Source organism: Phoenix dactylifera, chromosome 14 (assembly GCF_009389715.1).
Source record: "Phoenix dactylifera cultivar Barhee BC4 chromosome 14, palm_55x_up_171113_PBpolish2nd_filt_p, whole genome shotgun sequence".
Lineage (NCBI taxonomy): Eukaryota > Viridiplantae > Streptophyta > Magnoliopsida > Arecales > Arecaceae > Phoenix > Phoenix dactylifera.
The window spans coordinates 6,411,230-6,425,691 of NC_052405.1; the positions used below are offsets into that span (position 1 = coordinate 6,411,230).

Sequence of the window (14,462 nt, forward strand, 5' to 3'; positions counted from 1 at the left end):
CCGGTTCCGTCCGGTACCAGTACGTACCGGCCAGTACCGACCCGTACCGATTGGTACGACAAACTATGGATGTGGTTATGGTCTTAAACTGGATGTTCCGAAAGAGTGAGAAGAGGACAAATACCTGGCAAAAGTAACAAGGGATGGAGACAAAGACAACATTAATGTCAATTGAGCTACCTCTCAAGTACTAGTGTATTCCTCATAGAATGTGTTTTCTAATTGACACTTAACAACCATTCAATATTTGAAGTATTACCACTTGTGCCAATATTAGTTAATATATGGTAAGCTGAAAAGAGATGCAGACTGTGAAAGAGAAAAATATATCGGATGTTGATCAAGGCTGATTCTAAATGATCCAGTAACTTTTGCATTTGTGGATGAGTGTCTCTTTTCTCGGAGCTCCTGCAAGCAATGGACAGTTGCTCAATCCAGATTGAACTTAAATTTTGATCTTTTTTGGCTACTTTTATCGAACTCTCTTGCCTAGATTATCTTCTTTGTGAAGTTTCAGATTGTTCAGTCCACTACAAAATAGTGAAAAACAAACCAATCATATTGGGGCTAATCAATGTGTTGCAAAAAGGTGTAGTTAAATGAGATTCCACCTACAATCAAGGTTTTAAATTCCGTGGGATAGGGTTGGCTCACTTTGCCTACGGAATGGGACACGCCACTATTCGGCCCCATCCCAACACTTAGGACAAGAGATGTCCCAAGACATGCCGATCGAGATGTTCGGATAATGGCATGATGGTCCTATCCCAACACTTGGGACAGTACCCTGTCACAGTGTCCTACAGGATATCCCACCGGAACGGCCTTCTTTTGATAATAATCAATGATTATGATTATCTGTAAAGTAGCACTCCAAGGAGAGGGGGGAAAAAGAACTAGACCTTTGGCAGTACTACAAGCCATTTTTTTAAACATCACAATCAGCCATGAAGTAGAGAAAGGATCTCATCAACAATTCATATCACTGCCCCATCTTTCTCCTTTTCTATAGCTAAGATTTCTAATGAAGCAATTGTTGATTTAATGCAGGACATGAGCTTACTAAGGTGATCTTGTGAAAAGTTATTCATTAGTCAAAGAATATAAAGTGTAAAAATAACTATTAGCCGAGAGCACCACCCGAGATTCCTAAATCGCACCACACAAATTCCTCAGTATGGCCCTGTTTGGAAGCTCCAATAAGCTGTCCATGAATAAACGCCTTCTAGTAGTAGATGATGGAAGGGAAGGGAAAGCGCCAGAGGAGAAGAATCTCCGATGATAAGAAAGGGCCTGATTGCGCTGTCCCCCAAAAATAGGATACTTGCTTATTTTGAAAGCTGATTTTCCTTATACAAGCTGATAAGTATATTCCATTTTGGTTAAGTTCTCTCATCCCATTACATATGTTGTCCTCAAACTCACGTTCATTTGACTGTTTCCAGATTAAAACACATCTTATCGCCGGACAAGTTACTCTGGCATCCAAACAGGGCGTACAAGAAGCACATAATCATGGTATGGCAGTAATTCATATGTTAAAGCACTGTACAATATATCATGACAGGTCATAGATCATATGGTGAATCCAAGAACACAAAATAAGAGGGTAATGATGTGTTTCTGCACTAAATAAAAGTATACCATGGAACATAAAGAGACACTTCAGTGCATTAGGAGATAAATCTGATATTACATTCAATGGCTGTAGATAACTTTCTTATAGTAGATAGTCATGACTCATGACAGTTTCTCATTACATGCTGTAGTACCGGACAGACAATGGCATGTGAACCTGAGTTGTAGCATGTGGAATGCTTGAGTTTTATCTGACTTTTAGCAAATAGTGATGTATAACATTTTCTCTGTATCATGCATATCCAATTAGTTGAAATTCAAAAGCAAAATTATGTATTAGTTAAAATTACCTCCGAGATAATAGATATTTTATTTGCTGCCCTTGCTAAATTGAGTTGTTGATCCACCTACAGCATCAATAGTACAAGTGAACCATCAACATAAAATAATAAAATACAGAAATACAAAAGCATAAGTGGACACAGTAAGAGCAAGCAATCAATATCAATTGCGGCTTCAGTGACACACATATTCTTCAATCTGGTCACTTGTCAATACCAAATTAGCCTTGTGAGCATTGAGCATAATTAATTGACATGACATACTCAAATCAGAGACAATATACAATTTATATAATTTCTGATACTAGGAACCATGTTCGACCAGAATTCAGGAATCCTGATCTGGTGGCACTTTGATATTAGTGAAAGATGGTATCAGGTCCCAAAACAGGTATAATATAAGCAACAGTCATCTGACAAGGAGCTAGTTACTTACAACCTGATATATTCTTTTCCATCTTCTTTTATCAAGTATATGATTACATAAAGGTGAATTAGTAAATCCCACAGCACAATTTTCTACACATGCAGCATATAAATGGTCCAACATATGAATACATACCAAGGCTTTAAATCCTGTGGGATGGAGGTGTCCCGGTTTCTCCATGGAATGGGACGCCCCACTGTCCCATTCTATCCCGGCAGCAGTGCCAGACATGCATCCTAGTATATATCCTCCATCTCTCTCCCCTTTTTTTTTCTTTCATTTATTTCATTCCTTTTTTTTCTTTCTTTCCTTTGTTCTTTTCTTTTCTTTTTTCTTCTACCTTCCTTTCTTTCCTTTACCTTTTCTTTTTCCTTTTTCTTATCCCTTCCTTTCTTTTTTTTCTTTTTTTTTTCTTTTTTCTTCTTCTTTCTCTTTCCTTTTTTCCTTCTTTCCTTCCTTTCTTTTTCTTCTTCCTTCCTTTCTTTTTTTTTATTTTTCTTCTTCTTCTTTGCTTTCATTTTTTCCTTTTCTTCATCTTCCTTTCTTTCTTTCGTCTTTCTTCTTCTCTCCTTGTATGGATCAGTTTCTGAGTCCTGACCTTGTCTCGGTCCCGTTCTCACAAGAACGGGACAGGACTACCGGGAGGGCCCCGTCCCTCCGAAATGTAAAACCTTGATATATGTACACAAACTACAATAAACGATTTAAAGTATTAGCGGACCACTAATAAATCTGAAGAACAGCATCTATACTCGATCAAGCCCAACCAGAATCACAAATGAGTTTGAAGAAATATAGGGAATTTTTTTATTATTTTTTTTAAAAAAAGCAGCAGAAACTTTTTGATAAAATTGTTGCTATATCAAGTACCTGCAATTTCTAATTTATGTAGCAACTAAGGTTTACTGTACCGATCGTACCGATATACCGGTGCGGCCGGTACCGCTATGGTACCAGTACCGAACCGAGTTGAACCGGTATCGTACCAAAAGTGCAATAGTGCGTGGCACTTAGCGCCTGGCTTTAGCCACGCGCTCTCCCATGAAGAACACCCCATACCGGTGCGAAACGAGCCGGTTCACACTGATACATGCCATGAACCGATCGGTTCTCACCCAAATCTGGTTCGAAACCGATTTTAATAGCCGTACGGCACCGGTACGAGCGGAACCGACCATGGTAGCAACCATAAGTCAAACATCAATTTAATAGTAGAATTAGATCCAAAATTCCAATGCCACTGTGCAAACTAGTTGTTAGTATGTTAGCATGTTAGATATCATTGAATCCAAAGTCAAAGTTTTTCCCATATCCTGCTGCAGTTAAATTTTTTTCATTCGGGTACCACGGTTCACTTTCTTTTGTTGGGTATTAGATAGTTCTTTTTTAGAATTGACTTGTTGTCTGATGCTTCTTGCACTACATAATTTGGGCTTAAATTTTATAAGTTTTTGATGACTAAAGTTGATGCATTTCAATGAGAAAACAGGCCATCCAACAGCACTGAAGGGAGAGGGTCTAAGTGGTAGGACAGTGTGGAACATAAAGAGGGTCAGCCCCTTTCTGTTTTCTATTCTTTTTTCTAGACATGTGCCCAATACTCTCCCTCAAGCCATTCTTCAGCCATAGAATCCTTTCTTTCTTTTATCAAAACAGGTTTCTTTCCTGCCTTCTCTCTTTCCTTTTCCACATTATCTGCTTTTGGTTTACTAAACTATTAAACCCAAGGTTCGCCGTCTCGATACCAAACCTCGTATCGGTGCCACACTAGCGCAGCATCGGTACCATGGTCTGCCGTACCGGCCGATACGTACCGGTTCCAAGCCGGTACGTACCGGTCCGACCTGGGACCGGTACCGGATCAGCGTGAAATCCGGTACCAGTAATTTATTTTTACCGGTTCGCCACCGGTACACCGACCGGTACCGGTACAGCGGACCTTGATCGGTACGTATGGTACAGAGTTTTTTTGGCATATCAAGTATCAATACGCCACCCATACCGAGTACCGATACCGAACCGGTACAGTACGGCCCGTACCGTCCGGTTCGAGCCAGTACGGCATACCATGATTAAACCTATTACTATAAAAAACCCTAGGAGGGTCATAGGGCTTTAAGACAAGCAGATCCGCTGAGTTTGTTGAGAAGATTTTGTAGAGACCTAGCAATTAATTTTAACTGTCCAGCCTATACACCTTGCCATCCTTGCAATAAATAACCTATTGCCAACATAGATCTGCAAGTCTCTTTTTGCAACTTTCAAGATTCAGGCTACTGCAGGGGTGAAGACATAATTACCAGTTGAACTGTCATGATTAAATTTCAATTGGCATCTTTATTACTTTCTATGAGAACTAAATTATTAGGATAGTTCCATCCCATGTTAATGGCGCCCTTCAATTGCTTCATTACTCCACTAGATTGGTTGTATATAGGTTAAGCATGGCAACTGCAATGCATGACAATGTTAGCTCAATTGCCCTTCCAACAATTAAACTTCCTCAGTATTTTTTTTCCATGAAATTCCATTGCATCAAAACAATGACAATCTTGGTCCTTGACTCCTTGTAATGTAAAACAATAGGACAAACCATGAATGTAAATTTGGAAAGATAACTGAATGAGAATATAGATATATAAGAAGAATTATATACATAGGAGCAGCAGGAGTAATCTGTAAATACGCCATCAAATTTCAATCCCCTCATCAATGATCACTATATCCAGTTGCAGCAATAATAATTCATAGGAAAATATCAGAAAAGAAAATCCATTATACATCACACAGATGCACAAATACCTGCATAAATTCTGGAAGACTATCTTTATCAATACGACTCAATTGGTGAAACGGCTGCTGAGCTTGTAAGTTATCATCCATATATATTCCAAGCAGAATGACCTATAAAAGTTCAAGAAATGAAAGAGTAACTGACAAGTTTTGTATTCATTGATGAAATGGGAATATAAGGAAAATGATATGATAAAGATTTAAGATCTAAATAAATGATAGTGTGTATTGGGGTCTCATATTGAAAAGGAACTCACAGGTATAATCTCCAAAGTTGCACATATCTGAGCTGCATATTTTGAGGAATAGTAATTTGAGACGCAAAGAAGATCAGAACTGCAAGTTCAGCAGTAAAAGCAATAAAAATCACCTAAGCAAGTCTTGGTGAGTAAAGACATCAATCAAGATTCACAAACTAGATAATTGATAGAAGATCGAATCATTTCAGCCTTGAAAGAACTTCAAGAAGAAAGTGATAAAGATATAAAACACGTCAGCAAGTACTGAAAAGAATAATGAAGTTCATGATAACATTTAAACACTCGAATGAAACATTTTCCCCTCACTTATTCGCGTCATTGTCAAACTGGAGGAAAATAAAGGTAAAGTCAAATATCAAATTTCTTTAGAAGAAACTGTCCGTGTTAAAAGCAAAATTACTTTAAATCATGATTTGAAGAGATGACCATGACTTGAGTTGACTGGGGTCATGACCATGCGAATTACCTAAGGCAAGAAAATAGCATCCAAAATTTGGTCGTTTGATATGCATGGATCTGCCATGTATGAGTATTTAATAAACTAGTTTGATTTGTCTCTAACAACTAAATATAGATTAATGAAAAATCATAGAGCAGATTGAATAACTTGACAACACAGATCAAGAAAAGCAAAGGTGTTTCCTTAGAAATAAGGGGGATATAAATACACTGACATTTACTATATACATGATGCACCTTTAAGGTCTATCCCATCTAGAAAACAAGAACAGCCAGGAGGCATCTACGAAAACTATGAGCTTAATCAAGGGTTAGAGACCCACAAAAACAAGACAGTACCACCAGTACCATACCATCATGATGGACAACAAGACCAATACGGTGTGTGGGACATCAATCCTTAACTGGATCCAGAAGTTCCATCCAAATCTAATCAGGATGGGATGGTAACCAAAGTCAGTTGGGCCGGTACCAAGCACAGCAAGACCAAGTTGGCCCATTGAGGGAAAAAATAAAGGGAAAAAGAGAGCTAGGAGGACCACACCCTCTTTTCCTTTGCTTTCATCACGAGGGTTTCCTATGGATGGAAACCAAGAAAGAGAGGCATAAAGAGATCGCGAGAAAGAGAAGGATGGGAAAGGGGAAGGGAAGAAGGGTAGATCCAGCATATCCTTGATGCCATCCAGTCTCCTTGACACTAAAAACGTCATCCATCCAGTAACGCTTCATCCCTCCCCACCCTACACCGCCCCCCACCCCCCCCCCAAAAAACATCCTATGACTCCACTAGGATATTGGACCATACCAAGAGATAGAACGATATATCCTAAAACTGTATTGTCCCCAAAAAAATAATAGTATGGACCAAGGTCAAAGAAACCAGTACCGGGCACCGTACCGGTTCTCCAGCAGGACGATTCGGTATGGACCGTGTCGGGTTTGTACCGAGAGAGATTATCGGTACCGTGCGAGAGAGAAAAAGAGAGAGAGAGAAGAGGGAGAGAGGCTAGCGGAGGGTGGCAGACACCGGCGGAGGGCCGCAGGCGGGCCGACGGAGGGCGTGGGGGGGGCGGCGGTGGCCACGGCAGGCAAGGCGCAGCCAGTTCCCCCCACGGCCCTCCGACGGCGTCCTCCACCTCTCCCTCCCTCCCTCGCTCGCTCTCTCTTTCCTTATCCTTCTCCAGCTCCAGCAACGGATCTCATTTTCGTTGCCGGATCCATACCAGTGAGCCACCGGTACGGCTCAAGTCGGCCGGAACCGCCCGATTTGGGACGGTTTTGCCGACCTTGACTATGGACAGTGATACCCATATTTTAAACCTTGAGCTCAATATTGTCTATGCTTATGCTCAAACTCCTGAAACATCAAAGTTGCATGAACTGCATGAAGACATATATATTTGTATCATAAGATGAGGTATTGCATGCAATTTGGTTCAGTTCCTAATATTGTATGATCCTCTTAAATGTACATGTTTGTGCTCGTATGTATGTGCGCATGTCTGTTTTTCACAAGAGAGAGAGGGAAAAACCAAAACTCTACTAAGTGGAATTCAGATTGGATCAATCAAATAAGTGCAAATTATTTGATAAGCCGGCCCCAGTGAGAATTCACATTGCTCATTATATCTTAAAAAAGACACATGTCAAATGTTTCATACTCAGGCTGTCACAAAATGGATAGTACTGGTTGAGCCTGGTTAAATCGAAAACCTACACCATTTGCCAATGATCTACCTCTGTTACAATGCATATGAACCAAAATTAAGTGGTTTAGATACTTCTAAACAATAAAGCATGTTAAATCGTCATATCATTCTGTTAAAAGTTGACCATAGGATGGCAACTGGATGCAAATGTTAATCCTTTTTTCATTGTCCATTTCAGATGTTACAGATGGCAAACAATCATATACAACTATACATGCATATGTATCTGCATGTATAATGTATACAATACCACACAGCTTGTGACAGCTAATAATAAAGTGTGATGAGTTAAATATTTTTTTCTGTAAAAAATCATTGATGTCTCTTTATTTGGAAATGACAGATAGCACATAAAAAGATGATTCTTGACACCTTCAGTCATGTAAATCCATGTCATTGGTTGGCAAGCACTCTCATCTTCTCGTTTTTTTGAATATTTTCCATATACTCAAAACACTTGCAAGGCAAACAACAAGCTGAACAAAGCTTCGATTGACTCATATAACAAATTGAGTTCCATGCATTAACATCAATGAGTCAATAGGAGGTTATCTAGCCTTGATGTTTGCATATAGATGAAGTAGAATAATTACCAACTCACTTTTAAATTACTGCTAGTCAGATGAGCTTTCGCTTCAAGTAGTAGATAAATCTTTAGTTCTGCTAACGGGCTTTTAGAAAGAACCAGCCTCTTAAATTCTAATATAAGTTGCAGGAGTTTCTACTCCAAAAGAGATCCTTGGGGATAAGCATCCAAATAATATATCCTACCAAGCCAAATGGAATGAAAAAACTAAATTGAAAAACCAACAGTTGACAGAGAGGTCAAATAAGTCCCTATTTTTTAGTTCTTTGTAGCTTAATGCATGTGACCTACTCGCAGTATAATCGCAAATTAGAAGCCAAATAACCGAAATTACAAAGAAGAGCAAGAAACCAAAGCATAGGTGGAGGGAGACTGTTATTTATTTTAAACACAACCTTTGATTTTGTTCAATCCGTCGTAATGGTACATTCAACAACATCCAAAATTTTAGAAAATATGTATGCAGACTCAACACAACTGATGGATCTTGCTCAATATTCTTGCCTAGTAGTTCGCCAAATCTTGCAACATATGCCCATGCATAGAGAGCATCGGTAATCTACAAAAAAAGTATCAAATAACTTAAATGAAAAATCAAATTTTCTTCTACAATTACCCATAAAGAATTAAATTAAAAGTTAGAATAATCATATAGCATCAATTTGATATATTTCTAACTAGATGTTACCGATAATGTTTTGCAGAGGTTAGCTAGAAATGGTCGTCTACTGATAGCATCCTCATAGAAAAGTGAACTATGCTCAGGAGCTCTTGATTCAAGTCTATAATTGACTTACCCCATACTATATACCTCAAAATATATCAATTTAACTGCAGCTTACCTGAAGTACTTCATTTTCATCCAAGGTATAATGTGTCGGTACCAAGATCCATATCGGTTGCTTGGCGGTACAATATGGTATGGTACCATGCTGTTCTAGGCCCGTACTAATACAGCCAGAGCCGGCGAGCGAGGGGAAAGGGAGAAGAAAAGAGAGGAAGAGAGAGAGGGAGAGAGAGTCTATGATTAACTTCCTCCCTCCCTTCCTCTCTTTCCTTCTCCCTCTCCCCCTCCCTCATTGGATTTCTCAAACAGTGGGGCGGAATCAAGTCAGTCCGCCCCCGGTACAGTTAGGCACGCCCTGAAGCAGATGGTTCAGGACAGTACCGCCTTCTATATTTTCATCATTGTTTACTTCAAGCTAAGAATGATCATTTTGTGCTAATTATGGATGGCTTATTGGGCATATTTAGGATGATATTCCTTGATGAATGCTTTTTTTTTGGATGTTATAGTCTTAGTGGATGAAACTAAGATCGAGGTTAACCGTAAATTGGAATTTTGGAGGAGTGCATTAGAATCTAAGAGTTTTAGGTTAGTAGGACCAAAATAAAATACATGAAACATAGTTGTAGTAAAATTAGAAATATAGATGAAGGTGGAATGAAAATTGAGGATCATTAAGTTCCTAAAAGTGATCATCTTGGTACTCGAGATTGATTATTTAGAAGGAGAGAGAGATTGAAGAGGATGTTAACTATAGGATTGAAGCGGATTGGATGATAAGAAATGCAAATAGAATATTATGTAACATAGGATACCTACCAAGTTGAAGAAAAAATTTTCCAAGACAGCCATAAGGTTAGCTATATTTTATGGTATAGAATATTAGGCAGTTAGAAAACAACATACACACAAGATAAGTGAGGCCGAAATGAGAATGTTTATAGTAATACAAGAAAAGATTGCATAAAAAATGAAGTTATTTGTAAAATAGATGAAGGTAGCACCAATTAACGAATAGATTGTGATGCAGCACAGGGTGCAGCCAACAAGTACTATGACCAATTAGACCATGCCAAGCGTCAAAAGAGCCAGTAGATTCGAGGGTGAAGACTGCAGTAAACAAATATTTGAGCCATGCCAAGAGATTTTCGGCAAATTTTCTTATAAATTTTTCATTAAAAATAGTATCAAATTTTAGCCAGGTTCACATATTTGTAATAGAATAATTTTAGAATATTTTCTTATTGTCGAGTCTTATTTCGAGTATGATGTTGTATTGGGTTTAATACATGAATTAGGGTTATGGTGTAATGACCTATAAATATGCGCATAATACATTGTGATGAGCAGCACTTGAGATATTAATAAAATTTCTTTTGAGAGAATTTCTTTCCCAAGTGAAGGATTCTTCAATCCAATTTCCGTCTATTTGGGTGTTGATCTTTGAAGCATATCCACGTCAATCTAATCGCCCCTTCTTCCTTCCCGTTGCGTCGGTTTGAGAGAAAGATGACTTCAATGGTTTATAAAAAAAGGTGAAGGTAGCACCAATTGAAGATAAATTGAAAGGGCTTAGATGATTTGGCATGTACAACATAAGCTGAGGGATGCACCAGTAACCAAAGTGATTTGATACATGTTAAAAGAATGAAGAAGATAGAGGTAGACAAAAAAATTACATGGAATGAAGTATTAAGAAAAACTTAATATCTCAACATCTTTCAGAAAGCATGGCCCTAAATCGAGAGGAATGGAGAAAAAGGATGTAGCCCACCCCACCTAGTTGGGATTAAGGCTTAGTTGAGTTGAGTTGAGTTGAGTTGAGTGTTTACTTAAAGCTAGAAGTTTAAAATTTCTAGTGTAGGCAAACACCAATTCAATTGCTTAATAAGTGGGCCATTATCATGATCAAGAGAAATTATGGTTGAATTTTGAGTGAAAATATTTCTCTTATGGTGGATTCACATCCCTATCTTACTTTCTTTTCCTTTTCTCATCTTGTTCTCCTTCTACTCCTATTTTCTTTCCTCTCTACTACAAAATCATGCAACTCTGTATTCAAGATTACATCAGGATGGTTTACTAAATTGGAGCTTAATTAGGTTAAACATTTGTTACTACAATCTAGGACACTTAGCATTGTGGGCCTTTACTGAGTGGCTAAAAGGTTATTCAAAGTTTTTTGTTTGAGAATTTGAAAAGAATGACATTGGGGAAGCAATCAGAATTACAGGCAATAGCTAATTATCATATAGTGCATCACATCGTAAACTACCTAGTGACTTTCCAAGATCAATATTTAGCACAAATTTAAAACCCATGGGTCGGTATGGTATTGAACCATTCTAACACAAAATCAGCCCTGATACGGATGCCAAAACCATCCATTCTAGTAAAGTACCAATATCTGATACTGCATATCAATGGTATCATGCTAACCATATTAGTCAATACCAATGATTTTTCATGCTTTTTGATGGTGTTGATTTTGGTATTTGCCGCTGGTATCAAACTATCAGTATCATACCACTCTGATAATAAAACAGTATAGGATTCGGTACCAACATTTAAAACCTCGATACTAAGGGTTGCCTTTTGCCACTAACAAGCTTGAATATTGAGGTGCTGATTATGGAGACACATCAGAATACAAGCCAAATGAAAGGAGAAAAGCAATCCTCTTATGGCCGAATTACTTTATTCAATATAGCATTTACCAATTTAGCATTATGGTTTATTGTACTGGGCATAGATACCATACCAATGGTGAATCAATACTTGGTGCAGGGGTGTACCGAGTGCTAATACCATGAACCAACTAGTACAAACACTATGCCAAAATGGTACCAGCATGGGTATCGAAACTGGTGCTATGAACCTTGCTTGGCATCAATTGTCTTTTTATTTTTTATGGTCCTATCAATAGTCATGAGAAGACCGAGGAAACCAATATTAGAACTCCTCTTATGCATCCTAGTAAAAGTACTTTTGGCCTTATTAAGTCAAAAAGGAGGTTGGAACTGCAGGAATCAAGGAGTCAGACCTAGCTCAAATAACTTCTAAAAGCTAATTGGTAAAAAGTGAATCTTTTTAAGGTGACTGTGGAATACTAATTACCTTGGAGAAAAATGGAAACTTTTACAAATGGATCCCCTATTATATTACTATTGTCTGGAAAAGGATGTTGAAACATTTGCAGCCTCTCTCTTTTATTTTTTTGGTAACCACAGCTTTTCTCTTTAAAAGTTAAATACCTGAATGGTCATGAGAAGTCGAATGCCTCTTAGGTTAGTGTATTCAGCGGTGAATCATCTAGAATGAAAGCAAAGACAGGAGAGAAGGAAAGATTTATCTTGGAAGCAAGACACCTTATTCACATATGGGAAAAAATGATAAGATATGGTGGAATTTGACATCTTTACTGAGAATAGCATGATAAGAGAGCACTTAGCCGTGACATAAGGAGCTATACTACTCTATGCCTTGGATTTTGCAATAACAGCTGCCAGGTGATAACGTCTCAGAGTTACCGCAGAGAATGTAGACATTGCTTCATCATCTAGATTGAGAACTTTGATCATATCCTGCAGATACTTTTGGGCTTCAAATAGCCATTGCTTGATTTGATCAATCTGAAATATTTGGTCATAAAGAGCCATGTCAACAAAACAGAAATTCATTTTAAGAAGACTGACAGTATTCTAACTTAATGCAAATGAATGACTGAAAAAAGATATTTTTGACTGTTGTATTCATAGTTTCACTCACTAGCAAGATCATCACATTACTATCAAAGGCAGGAAAGATACAAAAACCGAGGAAAGGCTTTGCCACATTGTATAAGTAAGATATCCAATAATATAAGCTTTTAATCAAGGTTCGCCGTACCGGTACCGAACCCCGTACCGGTGCCGCACTAGCATAGGCGTACCGAGTATCGGTACGGTATGATATGCGGTACGCTAGGCGTACCAACACTAGCGTACTGATACCGGTATCCATCGGTATGGGTACAGTACGCCTGGTACCGATCGGTACAGCATACCATGCTTTTAATAATAACAATATTCCTTTATACTGTAACACTAGAAAATAACTTCATCATTGATTATAACTCAGATGCGCTATATATTCAATATTTATTGTGGGGAACAACGGGTCAGACTTGAGTCTCCTCTAATAATGTTACAATATTCTAGGTCAAGCCTAGAACTTGGCCTGCTAAAAGAATCGCATATGCATTGGTATAAAATCTCTACCACCCTACCTCCTCACCAACCATTTGTTCTCTAAATGAAAATTTATCACAGTGAATAGAAAGAAAAAGGGAGAACAGAAATCTGTAGGCTCCATTATGATCACAAATTGATCATAAAGAAAATATATTTGGGTGTCATCTGTCTTTGTAGGGCATTCAGCCATTCTATGAAAGCGAGACTACTTATACTGCTCCCCTCCTCTTTAATATTATCACCATGAATGGGCAGCCTGGGTTGTGATGGTGGTAGTGGCACCGAGTAAAAAGTGGTGGCTAGCGAGCATGGAGCAAGCAATGCAGCCATGGGCGGTGGAAAACAAGGAAAGAAGTGGTTGCAGCAAATGACGAAGGCGAAGGTCAGGTGGTGAACACTTGTGGCCAATGAGATCTTAGTTGAATATATAATTTCCGTGTGTTAAAAATATGAAGCAGAACTAAAGTTTGAAGCATATTTAAGGTTTACCTGAAACAAATAGAAATATCTAAAGAAGTAATAATTCCAAATACAACAAAGTAGACATCAGAGCTGATTGAAGAAACATTTTGACCGAAATTATTTTGTACACTTTGGTTCTTTCTTGCAAGAAAACCAAGAGGTTGGTAGGTAGGCCTTCATATTCATCTTTATCTTTAACACATGACCACCATTACCCTGGACAGCATATAAGGACCGAATAAACTTCACTGCTGATCTTTTGTTTTATTCAAACCAACCCAACCAAAACAGAAGACTTGCTACTTGCATCAACTAGGCCCTATGTTTGACAAGTTTAGTGCATGTCAACTTAGGGGCACATGTTAATTATTGGATAATTTTTGGTGACTCAGGATGTTCATCCAGTTACTTAGTTCATTAAAAGAGCAACAAAGCATGCAAAAGAATTGTTCTTGCCTATGAAGGAGAAGAGTGGTTACATGGAAGGGCATCTCCTAAATATACCAAAGGCCACTGTAATATACTGTTCATGAAATGGTTAAAAGAATAGTATATAAATCAAGAAATTCTAGCAGAACTAGAATAACTAAGAGAATTATAAAGAATAATAGAGCTCTACAAACTTCCTAACATGATCATTCTCCTCAAGTGCCATCAAGGTTGAGTGACTGCCTTGCACATGTTGAGGACCATTAGGGAAAAATCATTCCATGCATGGCATTTGCTTCAACAAACCACTAACTTTGCAATTGCAATAGGGGAAAAAAAGAAAATTAACTGCCTTTTTGAAGAATAGTGATTTCTTAATAATTTAAATATGTGACCATG

The 14,462-nt window shown here is 38.1% G+C and overlaps 1 protein-coding gene across 16 annotated transcripts in view; it reads right to left on the minus strand.

The window, feature by feature from the left end:
• Positions 1 to 14,462, minus strand: part of LOC103712390 (WASH complex subunit 5-like) — a 53,971-nt gene that overhangs the window by 29,985 nt on the left and 9,524 nt on the right. For all 16 annotated transcript variants that reach the window (XR_005514761.1, XR_005514765.1, XR_005514762.1 and 13 more), the window contains 5 exons: positions 12,471 to 12,572; positions 8,549 to 8,712; positions 5,397 to 5,475; positions 5,149 to 5,250; positions 1,929 to 1,985 (listed from right to left, as the gene is read on the minus strand). Coding sequence is in view for 11 of the 16 variants with exons in the window: in XM_039133452.1 (XP_038989380.1) it covers positions 1,929 to 1,985; positions 5,149 to 5,250; positions 5,397 to 5,475; positions 8,549 to 8,712; positions 12,471 to 12,572 (504 nt within the window). In the remaining 5 variants the exon portion in view is untranslated. The remainder of the gene's footprint in view (positions 1 to 1,928; positions 1,986 to 5,148; positions 5,251 to 5,396; positions 5,476 to 8,548; positions 8,713 to 12,470; positions 12,573 to 14,462) is intronic.